The sequence below is a fragment of the Thermobia domestica genome, chromosome 3 (assembly GCF_964235325.1).
Source record: "Thermobia domestica chromosome 3, izTheDome1.hap1.1, whole genome shotgun sequence".
Lineage (NCBI taxonomy): Eukaryota > Metazoa > Arthropoda > Insecta > Zygentoma > Lepismatidae > Thermobia > Thermobia domestica.
The window spans coordinates 116,592,715-116,618,108 of record NC_137456.1 but is presented as its reverse complement, the minus strand read 5'-3'; the positions used below and the strand labels follow the sequence as shown (position 1 = coordinate 116,618,108).

At 37.8% G+C, this 25,394-nt stretch overlaps 1 protein-coding gene across 29 annotated transcripts in view; it reads left to right on the top strand.

The window, feature by feature from the left end:
• Positions 1-2,614: 2,614 nt before the first annotated feature.
• The window catches only part of LOC145680677 (uncharacterized), a 246,213-nt gene continuing 223,433 nt past the window's right edge, over positions 2,615-25,394 (top strand). For 16 of the 29 annotated variants that reach the window (XR_014130659.1, XR_014130657.1, XR_014130658.1 and 13 more), the window contains exons 1-2: positions 2,615-2,926; positions 19,993-20,154. Coding sequence is in view for 26 of the 29 variants with exons in the window: in XM_081751553.1 (XP_081607679.1) it covers positions 2,771-2,926; positions 19,993-20,154 (318 nt within the window). In the remaining 3 variants the exon portion in view is untranslated. The remainder of the gene's footprint in view (positions 2,927-19,992; positions 20,155-25,394) is intronic. The other 13 variants (XM_081751558.1, XM_081751561.1, XM_081751555.1 and 10 more) reach the window with 2 other exon arrangements.

Genomic DNA, 25,394 nt, shown 5'->3' with positions numbered 1-25,394 from the left:
AACGTAAGCCCGCTGGTAGGAGCCAAAGGACTGTCGTGCCAAGAATTTAGTTTTTTTAATTATCATAAATGCCTTCTTTATTATTAATTTTTTCCAATATTTTCTTTTCAACTAGTTTGCTAAACTCCGAGCTAGCTACTTGTTTTCTTTTTAATTCATGTTCATAGCACAACTATTTTCTAATCACTAAGGAAAAACAATCTTTTCAATAAAATTCGCGTCGCGTCTTTCGTAGCTCTAAGTTTAGTTATTTTTAGTTTTTTTTTTTTTAAGTTGAAGAGCGGTTTATCATTTTCCCCTCGCTTTCCCTATTTTTTTCTAGTTTTACATATGTTTCTTTGCACGGACATTGCGCCTATACGCACGTGCTTAGTGTGTTCGTTTACAAAAGCGAGCCATTTTCCTGCTACTATAGAAAGTAAGAGTGCACTGTATCAGAGAAATATTAATTGACGTATGTAAGTAAATGTATCTGTGATGAAGTCATAATTACTCAGTTTTTGCATTGTACATTGTTTCCTCATCCTCATTAATATCTTCACTCCCGCTTCCTGAATTCCAGTTCTAGTATTCTTTCTTGATGGGGGACTGATGTCTCATGTAGGCTTATTAACTATAACATCAGCAATAAAGAAAGTACGGGTTAATTTGCACTAATTTTAAAACATTATGTTAATTAAATAATAGTAATAATACGGAGCGAGCTCAGGCTACTTGTTAGGATTCTTGCTTCGCAATTGGATAATATCGGGTTTGAATTCGGAGACCAGCCATCCTGACTGGGGATTTTCCAGGGTTGTTCCTCAGTTATACTGGGCAAATGCTAGGTTAGTACCTTGATCTAAGGCTCTGGAGACCTTCCTTCTATTCCTTTTCCAATGTTTTCATCTGTTGATTACTATAGTGTAAAGTAGCCTCTGAGGATGTATCTGGTAGCTTATAGTAAATAAACAATAACGACGTAATATATCTTCACGAAACGTGTGGGTTAATTTAACTACAGCCTTACAGTCCCAATAGATAGCTAAAGTCTTAATATCAATTTCCTGACTTTTAAATACTATTTTCATATTGCTTCAGCTTTCAATTTTCTCATGTATGTTCCCACCGAGAATTGAACCTGAGATCACATGAACAAATGCGAATATGTTAAATATTTTTAAACACTTTAATATACAAAACACAAAACGCTTCAATGATACGGACCATGGATATGTTTTGGTTACGTCCTGCAATCTATGCTTAAAGAAACCTGGAGGGTGAAGAAAAAATAACAGACATCTCTTTTATATTTACTCCTTCAACAAACTCCCGACCTCAGAAGGGCAAGCCATAAGTTAGGTAATAAAGTGATACAACGAACACAACCATATCGCTCTCCTGAAATTCTCGTGTGTATGTTTAAAAATCAACTGTTGTTCCACGCCAATTAGTCTATATTTTTGTTGTATATACTTTGGAAGTGAAAGATATTCCTTATTACATTTGTTGATAATTGGACTGTAGTGAGTCAGAAACTACTATTAATAAAGAGTTTGTTTTGTCTAGTATTCCTGCGATTAGAAGGGCCTTATCTAAAAGATATTTCATTTGTATATGAGAAAAGAAGAAAGTTTATTTTCTAAGAATAAAATAAATATTTTCAATGTGAAGCTAACATTAAGTTTCGAAGAGGAGCTAAACAGAAGAATTTGTTACCATTTACATCAGTTTTCAGACAATTCAGTATACTCTGAAATGGGAAGAAATCAAACTTGGAAACATTTTACTAAAGAGACTTCGATAGAAAGTGCAACATGTAAATATTGCAAGGTTAAAATAAAATAAAGAACAAAGGTAGCACAAACGTGTTATGGAAACATTTAAAAGCACAGCAACCTACTATATTAGTGAATCCGAAAAAAGTTTTGACGAATTTTAGATGTATTCAATTTTATCATCACAATTTCAGATGTAGGTTTGGATACGAATCAAGATCTGAGATTCGAATTTCGGATCCGGATCCAGGTCCGAGATCCGGATCCAGGTCCGAGATCCGAATCTAGGTCCGGATCCGGCAAGATCCGGATCTGGATCTCACTGGATCCGGGATATCTGGATCCGAAAATTTTTGGCCATTCCTAGTATATGCATAAACGAAGATAGTAGAAAAACACTTCATATGGTATACAAACACGCTGTGCGTGTGGCAGTACTTCGCGATACTTATATGATCACTTTGTATACTGTTTTCATATAGCATTGCACTTCATCATGGTATGCTAAATTAAAAAAAAAAAAAGAGAGAGAGAGTATGCATTGCATTTGCATTCCGATCTCTTTATATATGTGAGAGGTAAGATCCGATATATTTTGATTACTTGTACAGTCCTGTTTTCAAATCAAATGATATATTTCTTTCATAGGTTATACAAATGTATACTCCTATGAAATAAGATGGCATTTGGTCTGCGTCACACAATATAATAACTACGATTTAATTTGCGATAATAGGCATATCAATTATAATTTTGCGTTATGTTATGCTTGGCTAGTTTTGCAAGGCTGCTACGGAATAAGGTCCCAAGTTTGATACGATAACATATTTGTTTTGAAAGTTAGCTTGGCAACAGTGCTTATGTATATCCGGTTAGCTTGTAATCATTGTTATGGAGTTTGGTCCAGAGAGCAAATTTGTGAAATGTGCATATAAAGTGTATAAAACTGATACTTTTACACTCTTTGTGGTTTACAATTAAACTTAACAAAACTTTGGAACTGAAAGTGTAAAATGGCAACTAGAAGTCTTACTAGTGGTATTGTAGACTTTGAAACACTTTGTCGATTTTGTTTACAAAACGTGTATGAAAATACCGCTGTAAACATATTCAACGAAGACATGTCAAATAACATTGGCGAGAAAATTTTGAGCTGTTTATCACTTATAGTAAGTATCTTCAGGATAATGATAGTAAAATTATAGTGTAGATCAAGTTTAGAAACACTGGAATTGAAAAACTTAAAATACAGTGCTCGCGACTCTAGGTAGGAGAGCAAGCAATGTAAAGTGGCTGCATAAACGGTACCCGGTAAGACAGCTTGGTGTTCCCAACTTCGGAAAAGAATTACCATTTACACATTCCGCACCCATTAATTATGCCAGGAACTATAATTTTATGTTAAATACTTAGTATTGTATTGATAATTAGCGTGCGTAGAAGTTGTTAAGACTCGCATACGTAAGGATAATACATTAAGGTATTGTTTCTTTGTAAAAGCACGCCTTTAGAAAATGGGCAAAAGTGCACTTTGAGCAGAACATTCATAGGAACCAATACTAAAACGAGCCATGCGGGGCTTTTAACCCCCTTCGCTCGCTCAGCTATGTTTTGTGAAGTAAGTAACACTGGAAATCTTATATTTCCAAGGTGGGGGAAGAAACTTTAAGATACCCAAAATCACTTGTTCTGCTCAAAGTGCACTCTTACCAAAAATATGTTTCTCCAAGATCTTTAATTTGTACATGCAAATTAACTTAATGTGGGCATAAAGATATAATTAGAACCTTACTGCTTTAAGAGCAATAAGAGTGGCTTCATATTTTTTTTCTAGTTTTACTTCGTGAGATAATAATTTCCTTGAAGGCAAGGACTAGAGCGAGCGGAGGTTGATAAATAGCATAGAGACGGGCAGTGAAGGCGTTATTTGCATTTACTTTCAGAAATGCAGTTTTGGTTTAGAAGTTTTGCTTAGATTACGTGGTTATCTTAAGTATGCAGAAGTCTACCAGTCAGGAAATTTGATTGTGCATCAGCAAAAGATGTTTACCTAGGACTAGAAATGGCCGATGAGTTAAGTCACCGGTAGACGTTAAGGTTTTATCAGTCATATTAAGGGAAGAAATGTAACCTAATGCTCATATTCTTGTATACACTGTTTTGAGCATTAAGTGACTTCCCTTAAGAGCCAATGCCCAGACTTTTGTATCTGGAATGTGGTTAATGATTTTGTAGTAGGTCCTATCACCCAAGGTGTTCTAGACATTCAAAGAAAAGTGTATTGATTACGCCACAAATAACAAGTTACTTTAAATTATAGTTTGAATATCGTTTCTGTTTTATTTTTGTCTGTTTTAAGTGATTGGATTTTCCTATTCACAAGGCTAAAACAGTTTATCAGATATGCTATTGTAGCTGCGCCTATTGTGTTCTGGGTGGCCCCCGCTCCATTGGTGCCTCCAAAATGAGAATATCTGCTTAGTGCAGATGAACTTGTAATTTATGGAATTTCTGAGTTGCGTTGGACACCACTAAGGTTTTGTCACACCGTGGGATTCAGTAACTTAGGACAATGTTCTCCAATGGAGTTGTTGTTGCCTTGTAACACTCGGGTACCATTATTGTATATGATGATGGGGTTCCGATTTGACGGTAAGAGCTAAGAAAAGATGAATACTGAGGATTTGACGGTTTAAGGGATTTCTCCTGAAGTCTTTTGTTAACACTACAAACTGGCTACAATTATAAGGCCTGTTTATCAAGTAGGTCATCCCTAGAGGTGATTAGAACGGGTGCAGGTAGACACTTCTTATTCTCTATATGCACCAATTCGCCGTAGCCCGTCCCAAAGCTGTGTTGAGAAAAGGAGAGAAGACTCAAGCCATATGCGCTGGTCACCTGTTAATTGCTTCCTTTTGAGATGACGAACGCAGGCTTAAGAGAATTAATACGTCGCGTTTTATGCCTGTCTCTACCTTATAGAAGCCGAATCGACAAGCGATGGACTTCTATGAGATGGAGGTGGTGACGGGATCTCCTACTGGAAGAGGCAATCAGTCAAAGCTTCTATCCACTACAGTCTTAACCTAACTTCTTCGTCTTCGCGTTGAAGTTTTCTGTTTTAATACCGTCCATCAATTGCAATCTTTTTTACTTCCTTCTTCTTTTCTTTTACTGTTCTTTCTAATTAGTTCCTCATTCTACATCTAAATTTGTTTTCTCCTTCATTATTTCTGATATATCATTCGTTTTCTGTTCTACACAACTAATTTTTCTCCAGAGCTCCTTTGTGACTAAGCGGTTAGCATATGCGCCTGTCGGGTTGGAGACCCGGGTTCGATTTCTGACGGGAGCTCATGTGGATCCGATCCCACGTTAAGCTGTAGGCCCCTATGGCAGAACTTTCTTTGTCTTTCTGCGATGAGCTTTTGAAAGTCAAAAGTTTCTGCAGAAATTCTTCAAAAATTTTCTACAGAAGAAACACTTGTGATTGTTAGAAATACGCTTTACACGACGTAAAAAACAGTTCAAACTATATTTATGTGAGTAGTCCGTCCATTTGAGACACCTGCACATAGCAGGCATGTTTCTATACTTTTCTGTTGGCTGTTTTGTTCTTCTCTGGCAATTTTTCTACACAGGCGCGGCAAATTTTCTGCGATCACATCGCAGATCGCGGCATGTCCTGCTATGGGGGCTGTAGGTCTACGTCTTACATAGCCTCCTGTTGAAAAGGACGCTAAACTGAAAATCAAATCGAAATTATTCTCCACATTTAAATTTCAAAAGCTTCAGCTTTTTTTTTTTTTTTTTTTTTTTTTTTTAATTCCTTTTGCGTAAAACCCATGTTTCTGCTTCATAGAGCACAATAAATACTACAGTACTTCACATGAAACGTTGTACGAGTCGTGTTCTTAACTCTATTGATGGATCCACAGATTAGACTTCACTTCCTCCTAATGCTTCTTTCGCCATTTCTATCCTTGCTTTTATTTTATATTTGTACTTCATGTCCTTACTAATAATACTACTGTGGTATCGAAAATTAGCCACCTTTTCTATTTTCTCACCTTTTATTTCTATATTTGACACTAACCGCTTCGTTCCAATTACCATGATCGTGGCCTTACTAGCGTTTATTTTAAACCCACATTTCTTGCAGCTTTTACTAAAGTTTTCTAACATCATGTTGATCTTTTTCAATTCCGCAACTAGCCTTATATCATCTGCAAACTACAACTTCTAGGAACGCTGGACAAACTTTGCACTTTTGCACACGGAGCAAAGGTGAGTGACGTCTATTTTGAAAGACTGTGTACAAGGGGGGTATCAAAACTGAAGTCACCTAGAAGAAATCAACACTGAAGAACTCTGACACGAGTACTTCTCTTCAGTACTTTTAGGTGGGAAAGTGTTAGTCACTGTGTCTAGCAACATATTTTTGATATCGGTTTTTCACTTTCCGTAAGTCCATGTTTTAAAAGTGTGCAGTTTGGCTTTGAAAACAGTTCAGCCTCAGAAATGACGTCATCCTTACTGCCAAAATGGCATCTTCTGAGTGGACGCTTTATTTCTGAAAAGAGAAAGAGGTCACTTGGTGCTAGGTCTGGTGATTATGGGGGTGAGTCAGTATTTCGTATCCGAATTCCACTGCCTTCATCATGGATGCACCGGCGGAATGAGCTGGGGCATTCCAATCCGCGTCGTTTCTTCTTGAGTTCCTCTCGTTACTTGGTCAGGAGATGGAAATAATAGATACTAGTAATAGTTTGACCGTGTGGTAGCTAATATGTCATGATGACCCCATCACAGTCCCAGAAAACTGGAAGCACCACCTTGGCGGAAGACTTCTACACTCGTTCCATTTAGGAGGGAAGGAGAGATGTTTCTATTATTTGTTCATTTCCTTTGTTTCTGGGTCATAAGTATAAACCGAGCTTTCGTCCATTGCCACTAGTGTGCCCAAAAAGGTCTTCTTCATCCACCTCTCAGCGATGCAACATCTCTTGTAGCGTCCTCGCGATTTCTCTTCCGGAAAGGTATGAGCAGTCGTGGCACTCAACGTGCTGACACTTTCTGAAGATGCAGCTGGTACTGAATGATACATCAAGTAGACCCATAACTTATTGCACACAAAACACTTTCAGTAGTTATTCTCCTGCCTTGCGTTATAATTTCAACTTTCTCCGTCAAGGTTGATCATCAGTGAAAGATGATTTTCCAGATCTAGAGGCGTCCGTGGTGGTCATGTGTCAAGTTTGGAATTGGCGTTTCCACGACTTGGACACGATCTCATAGGATGTGCTTTCATCCCCATAGACATTTTCATCTCTTCGTGGATCTGCTTTGCTCATTTTCCCTAAAGATGGAGGAACTTAATGACGCTTCGTGTCTCAAGCTTGTCAATCATCTTTAATGATTTACCTTTAAAAAAAGATCTAATGAGTCCAGAATTTGCATGGTTAACATACAAGAACCTAACTATAAAATGTAAGTCCGAGGGGGTTCGTAGTTCGTCACTTGTAGGTGATTACATGAACTTTTTGAGACCCCCTCGTACATGCAACTTAATTATATATTCAAATGTCGTTCGGCACAAAACCATCAAAAGACGATATAGAACCTCCAGCCAAATATCATTAACTTCGGAAATGGTAGTGCTTAGGACCCTGGTCTCCTTGACGTGCGTGGAGAGATAATATTGGTGTTGATCAATACCTAAGAGGAAGATGGACATTCTGGTACCAAATAATAATCGGTGGCCACTGGCCAGCTGGCGACCTTTCCCAGATATTCCCAACGTCTTTGGTTGCACCAAGATAAACTTGTCTCAACTTGACTTTGGCCCTTGTGCCGTGCGCAGACCAATCAACTTTCTTTTCAGGATGGGAAACCATAGTGAGAGTACGCAATCGTCTAAGCACGACTGGCCCAATTGGACATTTTCCTTCTCTTGGATCCCTCAAGGTCTTACTATCTGGACGAAGTCCATAATATCTTAGGACCCAGAGCTCCAAGCTTGACTTGTGATAAATCCTATGCCCGACTTCGTAGCGAAGTCATCCTATCTTATTCTTTTGGCTTACTTGACACTCTGTTTAATGCCAGTTATTGATTCAGTAATTATGCGTCAAGAGTTATTGACTCAATATTTATTGCGTCATTAGTTATTGATATTGAAAAAAATAATTCTTTTTAAGTTCGTTCTGGCAATGCTCTTCGAGCATTCTCAACTGATTCCTTTTACATTGTGAGTCGATTAGGGCTATTGCAGATATTGAAAAAAAAAAAAAAAAAAAGACACAATTTACGCAAGTTTAGTATGAGATTTAAAAATCTGGGAGCTGTCTTCGAGACTTCCCAGTAGAACCTGTTGCTTGATGTAGACATCATAAGAAGGCGAAAGAGTGAATTTACTCACATTTCAATATATATATATATATATATATATATATATATATATATATATTCTGTAATAAGTCATGCAAAATGTTTCCAATTTTTATGAGACATGGCGTGTATATTTTTGTAAATTTTAAGAGTTATCTTTTGTTGAGGTTGAAATTAGTCAGAGGTAATTCATCCACCTCGAAACCAAACAAATATTAGTAATAATAATAGTAAAGAAAATAAGTTGTTCTTTCTTAGAAATTATCAGATTTTTATGAAACATAACATCTGCTTTCTCGGAGGCATCCCAATGTCATCTGTTCTTTCCAGTTGAAATCAGTCAGTGTAAATTGTTCTTTTCTACTTTCCTCGAAATATCTGGTGTAGTGAAAAATAATCCATTATTTTGGCATGACATTGAAGGCTTGACTTACCATAGTTAGAATGATCCGATTTAGGTCACATATGCGCCGTTTTGTTCGATAACGTGTTGCCATTTGGAAGGTAATATCATGATGCCTCTCTCATAGAAGCCCTTGTCCCTAGTGGCAAAAAATTGAGACAGTCGATTTTCACAACCCTCTCTTGAAGCGACTTTTTCACCAGCAAACGTGTTCGCCATGGACAGGAACAGATGGTAATCACTCGGTGCCAGGTCCGGATTATAAGGTGGATTCATAAGAACCTCCCAACCAGGCTCCCGGAGCTTGTGGCGAGTCACTATCGATGTGTGTGGCCTGGCGTTGTCCTGGTGGAACACAATGCCTCTCCTATTGGCCCAGAGTGTCTACTGACCTGGAAAACCTTGAAAACCTGGAATTAGCCTGGAATTTACTTTTGGACCTGGAAAACCTGGAAATAGCCTGGAATTGGACGAGGAACCTGGAAGTTTTAATATTGTTTTTGGGATTAGTATGGAATTAGTATATTTTTGTAAAATGCAAGAAAGTTATATACTACAGCATAAGTCAAAAGCCAATAATAACTTATACAGTGGAGACGTAGTTGAGAAAGACAGACAGACGTGAACAGAGTGCAGACGGTGAATGTTTATGGATAGTATGTTGAGGGTACAAGAAGAGGCAATAAGATTTTATTTGTTTGGCATGGTCGTTGTGAATAACAGTGACTACAAAAAGAGCTAAATTAGTCCCCGATGAGATTAAGGTAATTGAAAAAGTTAAATTTCGTGATCTATTAAGTTTGTGTCTTTCATTGAGGGGATACTGGCATACAAGCCAGAAGCTTTCTCTGTAGTTGCTGCTTATTTGCATAGTATGAATCAAGCTTATTTGCTGCTTTGTGAAGACATAGGTTTACATGTTTCTGTAGCAAGAGTAGTAGACAGGTCTGGAACAACATTCCGCTTATACTCCTGTGCCGAAGATTTTTAACAGGAGTCCAAGCCCGCGGATGTCGCAGTGAACACCATTCCCGGTGGCCGAAAGGTGTATCACCTGAAAAAAGTAAAATTGCCCACATCTTGACGGAATCACTTTTTGTATTTAGGTTATCATTTTACTAGTCGTGCAATAAATCCTGTAACACACTAACAATTAACATTTTATTTTTCAGCCATTAAAATGGGGAAAAGTAAAACTAAATTCCAGGAGGCCAGTGGAAATGGGTTATTAGGTCCAACGATCCATTTAAAGCAGGTTGTAAACTCTGCAGAACTGATTTTGACATTTGAAATATGAGAGCTGGATCATTGAAATCTCATGAAAAAGGAAAGAAACATCAAATAGCTGTTAAAGCTCCTAATGCATAATGTTCGATCGTAAAGTTCTCAAACAATGTTAACAAGGAGCCTTCCTGGAAAAAAAAAAAAAAATCTACAGCGTCTTCCAGTTCAGTGACTGGCACATCATCTACTCCAGTTGTTCAGGAGAAAAATGAAAGCCTAGAAAAACTAGTGGTGTAATAAAGAGTTATTTTATCAAAGATCAAGTGACGAAAGCAGAAATAATCTGGACATTACACAAAGTTACAAGTCATGCATCGTCCAGAAGCCAAGCGAGTGCAACGGATTTGTTTCCTTTAATGTTTCCTGAGTGTGGAGTCGCTACAAATACGCAGTTACACAAAGACAAAGTAGGTTATGTCATCACTTTTGAATTGGGTCCATATTTCCAACAGACGTTACTTCGTGAACTACAAAATTGTGAATTTTTTTGCAGTATCGTTCGACGAAAGCCTAAACACTATCTCACAGAAAAATCAAATGGACTTAGTAGTTCGTTTCTGGCACAGTGACGAAAATAAAGTTTTAACATCAGTATTCCTCGGACATGCTACTGCCCAGGATTTGTTAAGTGCATTTATAAATACTTTCAAGGACACGGGTCTCGATTTCTGTAAGTTACTTCAGGTTTCTCTTGATGGCCCCAAACTTTAATTTGAAATTTCTGAGTGATTTGAAGGTCTATCTGAGTGAAGAAAATGGTGAAGGTCCACAGCTTTTGGAGACAGGAACGTGCTCTTTACATATTGTTAATGGGGCTTTTAAGACTGTGCATACCAAAGCTGGTTGGAATGTGACAGAGTTTTTGAGAGCGTTCTGTTTATTCAAGGACTTCCCTTCAAGAAGAGCAGATTTCATGGCAGCATCTGGAACAGCAGTTTTCCCTATTAAATTTTGTTGTTAGGTGGGTGGAGAATTCTAAAGTTATCAACCGTGCCGTAACTATGATTCCTGCCTTAAAAGTTTATATTGATGCAGTGAAAACACACTCTCCCTGGAGACGTTTGTCGAGAAGGAGCAAATAACACCTGTAAATGCTGATATGGTGAAACGGGAATATTTAAAATTTTGTTCAGACCAAGACACAGCACGAAAACTCATATTTCAGTTACAAAAATGACAGATTAGACGTTTTCCTCCATGATCTGTTAAGTAAAGAAGGTGTTTCCAATGCGTTTAAAACATTCATGCATAAGATATGTGTACTTTTCCATAGCAACGCAGCAGTGGAAAGGAGTTAACAAAGAGTGCATTGTTGAAAATCTCCAAGAGGAGTGCTTGATTGCCCAGAGAAGTGTGTTGAATGCTGTGCGTGTTGCTGGTAACATACGTAATATGAATATCACAAAGAGTATGATCCAGTATGTGAGGAATGCATCAAGCAGAAAAAATGGATATCTGAAAGACCACGGTGAAAAAGAAGACAGAGCAGCTCGAGAAAAGAAAGATATTAAGAAGAAAATAAAAGACTTGGAATTAAAGAAGAAAATAATTCTAATTGACGTTGAAGCAGAAGTAGATGCGTTGGAAGAACAGGCGAAAAAGTTAAAAGGGATGTTGAACTCGAGAAGTTAAATGTCAAAAACTGTTCACTGTGAAAGTTGTTTTCTATATTTGTTCATATAATGTGCGTGGTTTCATAACATTTTCAGTTTTTTTACACTTTCATGTTACAATACATTTTTAAATAAAATATAACTGATGGCCAGTCCCCATCCAAGAAGAATCTGCAGTAGCGTTTAACAATATGGACTACTTTGCGTTAAGAATTTGTATTATATATGATCATTTTCTTTTTACTTCTAAACTAATACTAGTTTGACAAAAATGGCGGGAAAATAGCTTACTCACCGCTAAGTCCTACCAATACTTAGCATAAAATACCACAAGAGTACTTTAAAGGGGAGTGCTTGTAGTAAAATATTCTTGTGATATTTTATCCCATAACTTAGCGGTGAGTAAGCTATTTTCCCGCCATTTTTGTCATTGTTCACTCACGTGCTACTACTATAATATTAGTTTATTTGAAGTAATGTTTTTGACAGAAATTTACTATTATACAGGGTGAACCTTAACTAAACCGATAAACTTCGGGAGGTGAAACAAGAAAAAAAATTCCTCTAACTTTTCTCCACGGTACATAGTTTTGGAACTACAAGGTGCCGAAAGTGTGGAAAAAAACTTCCGAGGCCTATATTTCCAGACCTATCCAACGTAGAGAGTGCAGCTTAACATCTCTTTGAGGAAGTCTTATCTGTTCTGAACATATGATTTCCTTCGTGAGATTTTAAGCAGCACTCTCAACTTTGGATAATTTTGGAAATGTAGGTGTCGGAAGTTCATTTTTTCACATTTTCGGCATCTTTTAGCTCGGAGACTATGCGCCCTGGAGAAGAGTTAAAGAGGATTTTTTTTCTTGTTTGGGTGCCGAGAATCATTTCCCGAAGTTTGTCGGTTTAATTAAGGTTCACCCCTGTATAGTATTCCTACATTAGGATATTTAAAGCTACTGCACATTTTTCTCAACCGGCCTTCTGATAAGGGATATTTTAATTAAATATTTCCTTGTGTAAAATGTTTTGAGAACCTACAGTTAAGTCAGTTTTTTCTTTTCATCTTGTCACTTAAAGAAACTATCACTTGCCATATGTATTCTCTAATTATAACCAGTTTTTGTTAAGAACTATATAAAATTGCATTAACTTATACGTGTTACAATAAATGTCACTCTACTGAATAGACCTGGAAAAAAAGTAAAAATAAACTTTGAAAACCTTGATAAAACCTGGAATTTGAAAATGAACATTTAGTAGACACCCTGTGGCCAAAGCTGGCCGCTTCTGCGTGATTGCTGCCTCAGACGGTCCAATTATTGACAGTACAGTTCCGAGTTAAGGGTTTGGCCGTAGGGAAGCAGCTCATAGTAGATAATGCCCTGCCAATCTCACCAAACACACAGCAAAACCTTCCTGGCCGTCAATCCTGGCTTGGGCACCGTTTGCGCCGGCCCACCTCACTTCGACCACGACCGTTTTCGCGTGACGTTGTCGTAAGCGATCCACTTTTCATCGCCAGTCACCAACCGCTTCAGAAATGGGTCGATTTTGTTGCGATTCACTAGCGATTCGCAGATAGAAATTCGGTCCATGAGTTTTTTTTAAAACTCGTGTGGCACCCATACATCAAGCTTCTTTTTGTATCCAGGTTATGTAAATGGTTCCACAAGGTTTTTTGTGCAATGTTTAGCTCTTTGGCAATCGACACAGTGCTTACATGACGGTCGGACACGACAATTTCCATGATTTTATCGACATTTTCGACACTTGGCCTTCCAGTGCGTGGTGCATCTTTGACGTCAAAATTACAGGAACGGAATCGACGAAACCAAAATTGCGCGTGATTGGCTGTTACAGTATCAGGACCATAAACACTATTCACATTTGAAGCTGCCTGGCTTGCGTTTTCGCCTTTATCGAAGAAAAACTGTAAAATATAGCGTATTTTCTCTTTGCTAGTGTTCATTTTGACTCGCGCTCACACAACACTGAGTCAACTCATCACAACTATCTGAGCAGTGTTTGTAGTACGCAATCTCATCGTTTGAACGCCATCTCATTGAACCCGATCGGACTTATACAACGCGAGATACAGATCACTGAAGCCATCTATTGACAAAATAATGGATTACTTTTTACTACACCAAATATAATGTATGTTTTCTTTAAAGATTCACATTATGGCCTATTGATTAGCAGTTGGCATAAGTCATAGAGTGGGGTCAGCCATCTCCAACTTCAAGAATATGTATCAGGATAACTTCCGTTGAAAAGACTGATGCAAAGTATCAGACTAAAGAGAGGATTCCAGCTTTGCTCCCTGTACAGCTGCATCTATCGCCACCACCACCCGGGAATTGTTTCTCAACTAACTAGGGTTTAAAAAAAAAAAATATCCACCTGAACCAGGTTGGATTTTTTCGGAATTCTGAAGTTCCTTTGGGGCAGAAATGCAAAAATTCTATTTATACTTGAAGCAATTTTCTGTTCACTGGTTGATAAAAACTTCAAGATTTTCAATTTTTAGTTTGTTTAGTTTATCAAAATCTTTATCTCTCTTTTTATCTCTCGGTTTGAATATATATAAAGGCAGAAGGTAACAATCTCAAGAACTACAGGGTGGCCCAAAAGTGGGTATACACCCTGCATTGATCAAGCATAAGATTCTAACTTATAGGTTTATAGGTTTACTTGCTTCGGCTGTTCCGAGCTTAAAATATAAGTAAAAAGACATTAAGAACAAATAATAAAGAAACTAAGTCTACCTGATGAATAACAATAAAAATCATATAAAAAGCAATGAGTTGATCAATACGGGACTGTATACCTACTTTTAGACCACCCTGTACTTGAGAATCACCTTAATTTTGGCCAGCATGTAGAAGATCCAAGTTTAGGGATTTGATTTCTTGATGGTGATATTCAAACCGAAAAGGGTAGAAATTAACGACTTCCGGTTTTAGCTTTGATCGCCATAGAATAAAAACGGTAATAGCGGAAGCAGCTTTTTACAATTAATTAAGAGTCCTGAAAATATATTTACTGTCAACTCTTAATCTTTGCTTAAATCGGAAGTAGTAGAAATCTACTACCATTTTCGGTTTCAATACTAATTGAGAAAATATCACACCATAGAAACCAATCTCCTTCACATGGGGTACATGTGACACTACTACTTATTATATTCTAAAGATTGAAATCCGTGCTTCTATAGTGTTTAACGTTTGTTTATTTCCAAAAGTTCCTTTTCAGCATTCAGGCTTTATATGAGGATCTGCTGAAAAGCTCGTAGCCCAACCCAAAAGTAGGGATGTACCGATATATCGGTATCGGTGATATCGGCCACTTTTGGGAGTATCGGTATAGGCAAATGAACACCGATATTTACCTATGCATTTTCCGAACTATTTTCAATTTGTTTAGTATTAACAGTGACACCTATATTTCATCGATTTCTTTATGCATGTGTACGCCTTTGATTTACACTACTCGTACTCAGCAGAAATTTATAACCCTTCCCTGCCAAAATACTGGTAAAGAAAAGCCAAAGATCCTCAGTCAGGATCATGGGCACCCGAAGAGAATTTTCTAGAGAGGTCCATTTCCATGGTTTGCTATATTACGTATACATTTTCGTGAGCCAGGGGCCACGGAAAATGGCCCAAAAATTAACCTTTTGGAGCGCAGTAATTCCAGTATACCTTCATTTCTTGCAAGGACTCGATATGTTAGCCACTTTGAAACTAATTGAGAGAACATTTGGCAAAACAAGAAAAGTCCTTCACAAGTTATTCTTTAATTGCACAAAAATCGACAGTTCCTATAATGTCTTTTCTTCTTTCTAATAGTAAGGAATACTGATTAAAAACGGATTAATAAGAATCAACTTCTACGTTTTTCAGTTTCTCAAAGCATTTATTATATTCCGCAGTTACAAATTGGTGGTGAAAGAAAAATTATTTCTTTTTTTACTAGCAGATACAACAATGTCCTTTTTACAGACGCAGCAAAGCCCTTTTCGTTGGTTTTTTTTTCTTTGAACAGGAAACAAGAAAGAAACAGTTGAGAATGCTCGAAGAGCTTTACCAGAACGAACTTAAAAAGAATTAATTTTTTCGAAATTTATATAAAATTGTTTATTACATGTATTTGATTAAATTCAATAGATAGTACAGGGTTGTCCATAAGTCTTAGCACAGTGGATTATTTTGGCAACAAACATGATTAAAGCAAATCTGACATCCGGAGACCGGACTTGAGTAAAGGAGCTACCTATTGATGCATGCATGGCGAATGGCGGCCGTCTTGATGGCCACCATCTTCGATCCAGGTTATTTTTTTCAAATGGGAAGGTAGGCATGTGACACATCAATTAACACTATTTTTTTTGCAGGGGATGCAATCCCGCAAGCAGAAATGCGTTATCATGTCCCGTTCCAAAGTTATGACGCCCCAAAGTCCCACCTACAGGATGTGCTCCACATGTTGCCGTCCATTGCAACACACGACCGGAGTGTCTTAATCGAGTCCTCCTGAACCTTGAGCGGGAGTGGTGATATCACAGGCGTGTTGAATACGTCCCTGTTGGTGTGCAACATCCCGAATCTTCTTCTGATACATCAGGTGTTTTAAGTGTCCCCATAATAAAATCCAAGGGAGTGAGGTCCGGCAACCGGGCTGGTTACTCCACAGGCAGGGCCTCGGCAACCGATCCAACGTCCAGGAAAATGCAGATTCAAGCATTCCCGCACAGACAGTGCATAGTGCGGTGGGGCACCATCTTGCTGAAGATATCGCGGCAGGGTGGCATCAGGGCGGAGAAGCAACGGAAACCCCAACTCCTATAACATGTCCAGATGTCGGACACCATTTAGGGTACCAGGAATGAATAAGGGTCCTATGATCGACATGTTCCATATGCCTCATCACACCATGATATGAGCAAGGGTAACCCTATTGCAGGGATTGATCGCATGTGGGTTTGCATCCGACCAATATCGTATGTTCTGGCGATTCACTTCCCCATCCAAATAAAAGTCTGCCTCGTCTATAAAGAGAACGCTGGCTGGGAAATGCGGATCTCGGTGACATTGTGACAAAGCCCAATTGGCGAATTCCATGCGCCGGTCTGGATCATCCTCTGAAAGGTTGTGGACAAGCTGCAGCTTGAAGGGATGCCACTTGTTCGTATGGAGAATCCTCATCACGAAAGCACGTGGTACGCCTGTCTTGTGCTTTTCACACTTGCAGCAAGCATCATTGTAGATGTCTCCTCATGCGCACTGGCTACTAGACCAGTGTGGAAAGAACGAACGTACCATAGCGGTTTGTAGGTAATCAGCATGTTGAAATTACAATTAAATCATACCGTGTGAATGGCAAATTCAGATAGATATTTTTTTACAGCAGAAGTAATATTTTTTAGTACTTGCTATTTAGTTGATTGGTGTAGAATTTAATATCCCTTTCAGTACCTAGGCTATGGGAGACTTGTTCAACATGAAATCAGAACTACATGAGCCCTCTAGGAATCGAAACTTTCCATTGCTGAATACCAAACTGTATTCAAAAACGATTAAAACAGCACTTTCGTTTGATAATTTAGTGAAACCTGTCTGTGTTCGTCACCATCGGTTCCATTGAAAAGTGAACAGTATAGAGGAAAAAGGTGCATTTTGAAATAAGAATTATTATAGACCATATCACACGCATTTCTAAATGCAATAACTACTTATTACCTGCTTATCGATTTGTATCGTACAAATAATTTATGTTAGGACTCTCTCGTGACTATGTGGTTAGCTTACGCAAGTCGGTGAAAGCTCATTATCCACATACATAGCCTAAGTGTGAAAGATATTAAGCTCCAAATCAACGATCCAAATAAGTAATTCTGCAATTTAAAAAAAAAAAAAAAAAAAAAAAAAAAAAAAAAAAAAAAAAAAAACATTATCGTAATAAATATTAGGAATGTACCGATATATCGGTGATATCGGCCACTTGGGAGTATCGGTATCGGCAAATGGACACCGATATTTACCGATACTTTTTCTGAACTATTTTCAATTTGTTTATTATTAACAGTGACACTTATATTTCATCAATTTCCTTAGACTTAAAGTTGATTCCAAAGCAAAGATATTCCATGTTTTATACATACTTTATACTTATGTATTAATGATTCGTTTTCATCGCAGAGAGTTATAATTGATATCCTCGGAGTGTGCAGAAATCTGGTCGGTCACTTTCATCATTCCGCCAAAGCTAAAGAGGAATTGCAAAGATCAGAACAGTTAGAACTATCAGTACATGAACTATTTCAGTATGTTTCCAGTCGGTGGAATTCGACGTTCTACATGTTAGAGAGAATAACATAAGAAAAACGAGCATTTGTATGTATTGTGCAGACAATAATATTTCTTGCTCACTACTCCAAATCAATGAACACTTGTTGGAAAGCTGGTGAACCTGCTTCGACCTTTGGAGCAAATAACGAGGGAAATGAGTACCCAACATTCGTGTATTTCGCAAGTTTTCCCATCAATTTCCGCGTTTGAGAAGTATTTACAACAAAAGGAACGTCATTCTGGGATTAAAACAACTAGTGCCGAATTATTGAGTTCAATACCAAGTATTGAACTCAATATAAGTGCAACAAGAATATTCTCATGTCTATGGTTCTTGATCCCCGTTATAACTTTAAATATGTGTCAAGTGAAATTCATAAGGATGAAAAAGTTGTGGATGTGTAATGAAATGGAAGCGTTACAGACACCTCAAAATTCGTCAGAGGTACGCAATGAACCAATTCTTACTCCGCAAAAACCTTTTGATTCACATCCAGATGATCCCCCGTTTGCTAAAAGGACACATTTTGATATTTGGAACTTGGAGGAAGTTTCAGAAAATACTCAAGTTACAGAATGCTCAAAACTCACCTAACGGAACTCGACACTTATCTTGCAATGCAGTGCATTCCAAGAAATGATGATCGTGGTGGAAATAACATGCAAATAGTTTTCCTTAACTTGTACATGTTGTGATTAAATATTTCAATGCTCCTCCATCATCAGTTGAAAATGAACGTCTCTTTAGTATTGGTGGACATGAATATGATAATTTAAGAAGTGGAATGAAACCTGAAACAGCTGAAGCACTTATGTTTCTTCATTATGATTTGCGTTTACTGAATTTCAACTACTAGAATATAGAGTAAGTGTAACAAGTGATGGCAAATTACTAAAATTGTGTTCAGATATTTCGAAACTGACTACAAATTAATGAAACTTTTGAAATAGGCCTTTTTAGTTTGTAATTTTTACAAGATTTGAATAGAATATAGAATTTACTTCTTGTTATTCTTTTATGTTACTTTTTCAGTCTTACAATTACAATCAAGTGACTTGTAATACTTTGCATTTACAAAAAATATAATTTTACAGTAACATTAATTTCAGAATTGGAAGAAAGTTTTCGTCAGGTTTCTCGTATGTCATTTTTTTTAATGATTCAGTTTTTATGCGAGACGGATGTGTTACAGATTTCCTTGATGTGATGAACAATCCTTTTGTAAAAACTATGAATTCCGAATAGCGAACTGGAGGTTAAGAATTAGTTCATAACAGTGCATATAACTGTTGAAAATATCTTGTAGAAAATTTTCACTGGTTAAAAATAATTAGTTCTAAAGTTAATAAATAGTTTTATCGTTTTCGACTTCGCTTAAATAACCCTCTTATTTTTGTATGATATACACAGTAACACCTGGTTCATCACGCATAACTTTGAAAACAATAAAAAATTGTAACGGTAATAACCGTTTGCATTATATGTATGTAATAGACACTAATGAAAATACAATGTAACTATCAAAGTACATTTTCACTCTAAATATCAATCATTGACTCTCAGAATTAAGTTTACACTACGTAAGTATTTGCTGCTTTTTAGTTCATTTTATGTGAGCTGGATTAAATTTAGAGGAAATGTATTTTTTGTGTAAAACCTAATATGAAATTCTGCTTTTTGTCTTTGTATGTCAGACTTTGGCCTTATATCTAATATACGCTATTACAATGTTGATCATTTCATTAGTCTGAAAATTCCTGGTAATATATAAGAAATGTGTTCAAAAGTATCAGTATCAGTATCGGGTATCGGTGAAAAAGTGGTATCGGTACATCCCTAATAAATATCTATCTGAGTTCACTGTATGATTTAAATGTAATTTCATACTAATTATCTGCAAAACGCTACAGCATACACTATATTCATAACGTTGAAAGTTTAGTGGGTATTTCCCATCTCACCCTTTTTTGAAAATCCTCTTAGTAACGGCCACCTCTTATTAACAGACATGTCCCATTAGTGTCCGTTATTCAGTCATTACTGAAAGTGAATGTGGAGGGTACAGGTAATAACAATCCAGATTGAATTAGCATGTTTCTTAACCTATAGGGTTTGTTAATAATGTTACTTAAATAATTTTCTGCATACTTTGTTTTACATTAAGTTTTAATTTTGTTTTTATTATTTTTTTAAATAGGTAACACAAGATGATGAGCTTCCTAAAGTTATTTGCTTATCATGCGCAGAGAAATTAGATAGTTTCCATGAATTCCGTGATACTTGCCACAAATCGGAGAGTTTTCTTATTAAATTAGCATCACTGAAGAAGGCCACTGTTAGAGCTGCACCTAGAAGAGAGGTAAGTGCAGGGTTTGAAAAAACCCGGGTATTTTTGAAAAAGCCCAACCCACCTGGGCCCATATGGGTTTTTTCGGGTTTAGTTGGGTTTTTTCGAAATATTTCAATGTCTTTGGGGTAAAAGTGTTCAGATTTGATTTATATTTCAAGATTGTCATTGTCGCAACTTGCAACAATATTCTGTTCACTACCGGTATAAAAAAAAGTGGCCGCCATTTTGAAATTTTACATTTAATCGCCGAGAAAATCTACACGGCAAATTTAGAACGTCTTGCTTCTTCCCTCAAAATTTAAACTTAAAAGTCCGAAAATTGTACCCTGTAGCGTGGATACCCTCTAGTTGAAAAATGGCCACATTTTGAAATTTTACGTTGGATGGCCATCAAAAAATATATATACAGCTAATTTAGTGTGTCTCGTGCTTCTACTCTGAAAATTTCTATGCAAAAGATCCAAAATTGCGCCTTGTAGTGTGGGTACCCGCTATTTTGAAAAAAAAATGCCGCCATTTTGAAATTTTACGTTGGTATGCCGCCAAAATCTCTACAGGAAATTTAGTGTGTCTCATGCTTGTACCCTGAAAATTTAAGACCGAAAGTTGTACCCTGTAATGTGTGTGTGGTACAGGCAAACGAACAAGTGTAGATCATCCCAGGAGCCTTAATAACGTTCGCCAAATATGAATACCAAATATATTAATTTAAAACCAAGATATTCATGGCAAATATTTTACAGTGTAAAATAAATGGTTTGGTTTTGAAGTTCACTTCCAGTACTTTACGCGTTCAATTACGGGAATTTCCCTAGCACTAGCAAGACGGTTCTTTCCTAAAAATGAATTTAAAACAATTAACAAAGAGATAATTCACATTTTATAAAGTAGGTGCTTCAAACTGCCTTAAATGAAATTAAATATCTTTCAGCTTAAAATAAATGGTTTTATTGTTGAAGTATTCACTTCCGATGCTTTGTGCATTCAACTGCGGGAATTTCCCGAGCACTTCTTTCACGACGTGTTTTCCCCGAAAATGTAGCTTTCTTTACTGTACATCGACACTTCCACTAGTACGGAAGTTTGAATTCAGCACTTGAAACAGTAGAGTTACATACAGGGTCGTATCCAGTGGTAAAACTGATTTTTTTGCGCGGAGCAATGTAGGGGTGGCTGCAAAGCCGGATGTTATGGAGGGAATCCTTGGGAACAGGTGTCGACCGGCGGCAGTCGCCTGCGTACGTTAGTTTAGTGTGGGCCACTGTGTTAGTGACCTCCTGTTGTAACGCCTCGTCGTCAGTTGCGATGGAGCGAAATTTGGATCACACGCGTGCGACCAGACCTGGTGGGGAAATGGAAGCTCCATGACAACGCGCCGTGCGACGGCGCGTGGATTGTGAGGGATCTCCTGACCAAATTCGGCGTTTCCACGTTGCCTCACCCCCCCCCCCTTACAGCCCTAATGTGGCACCGCCGGACTTCTTCCTGTTCCCCCGTATCAAGAGGCAGCTAAAGGGGCATAGTTTCGACTCGGTGGAAGCGGTCCAAGCGGCGACGACGAGGGCGCTGAATGGCATCCCGAAGGACGACTTCCAGAAGGCCTTCGCGGCCTGGAAGACTCGCTACCAGAAGTGTGTGCATACCCAAGGGGTCTATTTTGAAGAGTATTAAGTCGATGTACCAAAATGTTCAATAAATTAAAAAAAAAAAAAAAAAATCAGTCCTACTACTTCTGGATACAACCCTGTAGTCTTCGAGCATTAAGCTTCTTAAATCTGACAAGAATTTTTACGCTATTGCTGGTGTTGATTCTACAGAATGCTTATTTGAAGAGTAGCAGCTAATGACGGAACTACACTACTGTTGTTGGAAAACAAAGTTTTACGTAAGAATACTTGTGTTACCATCAAATGTATGAAATAATACAAATATATTTACATATTTTCTGCTGGTACACGCACCTATGGCGTTAAACTCGTCCAATGTATGGGGGATAACGTCACCGAGAACACTATTCACGGAAAGTATTTTATAAAATAAAAATTGCATATTTTACTTCAAGTAGGTTATAAACACAATCTATACATTAATTTGTTCTATAATTATCTCAAGCTAAAGTAAGCTTTTTATCCGTTCAGTGCATTCAGAACTTTATATAGATCTAACGTTGAATGGTGTTATATACTTTAACATGAAAGCATCTAATTCGCCCAAGGAAAGTCCAAGATCTGATAAAAATCACTTTAAATGTGATCACCTTAGTTGTACCAATAATATATTAACAAAAAGGTCAAAAACCCAGTTGGGTTTTAAAGTGGGTTTTTTCAGGTGGGTCCAGCCCGAAAAAACCCGCCGGGTTTTTTCGGGCTGGGCCCACTTGGGCAAACCCTGGGTTCGTGTGGAGAAAAATATTTACTTTGAATATATGGAAAAGAAATAAAAGTAAAAAATTTAAACAGTGGTGTGTTTTACTAACTTTTGTCGCTTTTGGAATAAGAATGAAGGTTAGGAAATACAGTAGACTCACGAGTATCCGGCCTCCGTACTGTCTGGTAGTTTTCTTTTATAGTAATTAAATGAGAAAGGCAAGGCGCAACATTGCCAAGACAGGAAAAGAGCAGCGTTCTGCTCCTTTTCCATTGTTTCGTCAGTGTGTAATGGACCTCAATACAGTACGCTTACCGCTGTTCCTGTGATTATAACTATACAGTACTGTATTCGTATTTAGTAAATTGTTCTTGGGGTATACCTAATGTTTTTTGTATGAGTTCATAGAACTCCGTCCTATCCGGCCTGCCCTTCCGCCACATTAGTCCGGATACTCGAGAGTCTGCTGCATTATAATAAAATTAATATTAATTTGTACGTCTCACTGTTGTGTGCCCTTCATGTGAAAGGACGTAAATACAGGTTAATTTTGTTCGTGGTTGATCCGTAGTGATGTCAGTAGTTGAGATTTTTTTTTTTTTTTTTTTTTTAACCTGTAAGTTACAATCACAATAAAGAGAACTCAGAAATAATTAAAATAAAATTAAAGAAACAAACTTACTTCGCATTTAATGTACAGGGTGTGATTGAAAAGTACCGGAACTTTTCCCGCCGCGCGGCTCCCTGGCGTTCGAAAAATGTGAGGGGTGGGGGAAAATGTGCGCGGGACCTTCCTCTTTCAAGCGGAACTTGGCCCAGTGCGCTGCGAGCAGCGGTTGAGAAAGCATCGCTGTCCGCGCGAACGTCGTTTTGGTCGTCGGTCACGTTTTTTGAGCGCCGAAAATGGAGTCAAAGATTGACCAACGCTACGCCATCAAGTTCACCGAGGGGTCGTACTCGTAGCACCATGTTTCATCACCACTGATCACACTGTCTAATAACTCTTCGTCGGCTTCCACACAATCCAGCACTTCACAACTCATTTTCACTCGCAGTTCTTTTTGCTCCTCGGTCAACACCTTGGGGACCAGTTTGGCGCACACCTTCCGCATGTTTAATTCTTCAGTCACAATTTTTTGCACTGCATAGTATGTCAAATTAATTTCTTCGCTGATCTCCCGGAGGGTTGTCCGACGGTCCAGGTTCAGGTACTCGCGAACTCGGTCGACGTTTTCATCGGTTTTTGACGTCGACGACCTCCCAGAGCGTGGTTCGTCATCGCCGTCCTCCCGGCCTTCCCTGAAGGCCTTGTGCCACTCAAAGATCCAAGTACGAGACATCACATATTCCCCAAAGGCTTCCTTGAGCAGGTCCTGGGTCTCGGTGAACTTTTTAGTTTGACACAAAACTTGATGGCGTAGCGTTGGTCAATCTTTGACTCCATTTTCGGCGCTCAAAAAACGTGACCGACGACCAAAACGACGTTCGCGCGAACAGCGATGCTTTCTCAACCGCTGCTCGCAGCGCACTGGGCCAAGTTCCGCTTGAAAGAGGAAGGTCCCGCGCACATTTTCCCCCACCCCTCACATTTTTCGAACGCCAGGGAGCCGCGCGGCGGGAAAAGTTCCGGTACTTTTCAATCACACCCTGTATATCGGAAAGGAACAAAGGAAGTAAATAAAGGAAGATATTGACCTGTAATGTACTTGTTCAATGCATAATGAGAACCATAGTTTTTCGTAACTCGTCTTTCAAACGTAATAGTTGAATTGTATTGAAGAAATAAGACGACAAAAAATAACAATAATTGTCATTAAATCAAAGTTCTACTTAAACACGACGATCTAACATGATGAACTCAACTCTAAGCTGTTTGAATTCATCTTACTCTTATTGTTTATTTAGTCTGAGAACAATCTACTGTGCGTAAGTGATAAAAAAGAGTGAGTGTTTTTATATGTATAATGCTTAAAAAAACTATGATTTAGTGAATATTGCGTAGTGTGACCTTGATTTCATTCGATCGATTGTGACTATTCCTCAAATAACGTACTCTTGATTTTAGTATCTCATTCTTTAAACGAATGTTTTTAACAATAGTTTCGTTGGATTCCACGTTCTCAAATTAGTATAAAAAGTACAATTAAAAATTTATCCAAGCATGGTCATTTTACCATTAACATGAGCGATGGACTGTTAATACTATTGTCATCTAATTTTTTCACTTGCAGTGCTTATTCTTATTTTCACATTTGTTGTTGTGTGTTCGTTGATGATGTAGACTTTTTTGGTAGCAGTATATACGCCCATTTTATGCGTAATTTCTGTGATGATGTATTGTGCGTAAATTTTACTCATTGTCTGTACATTATGTAACCTTCATATTTAGAAAAAAAAATATTCTTTTCTTGAAACCGATACATTTGTTTAAATAGTACTTTTTTTTTTTTCAATAAGTTAAACTGACAAAACCAAACCGAACTAAAGTGAGAAAAGATTTGCCATTTAAAGTAAAGCCTAATGATAGAAATAAAAACTAATTAACTCTATGGCCTATGGAACCCGAAGGTTCAATTCCGCGTTCACAAAAGCTCTCCATTGACTTCTATCCTTAGCCAATTGGATCCAGTTTCTACTTTGTATTCCTGTCTCTGCGAGATCCATCTTAATATTGTCCTCCTATCTGCGCCAAGGTCTTCCTCATGGTCGTTTTCCGATTGTATGGCCTATGGAACTCGAAGGTTCAATTCCGCGTTCACAAAAGCTCTCCATTGACTTCTATCCTTAGCCAATTGGATCCAGTTTCTACTTTGTATTCCTGTCTCTGCGAGATCCATCTTAATATTGTCCTCCCATCTGCGCCTAGGTCTCCCTCATGATCG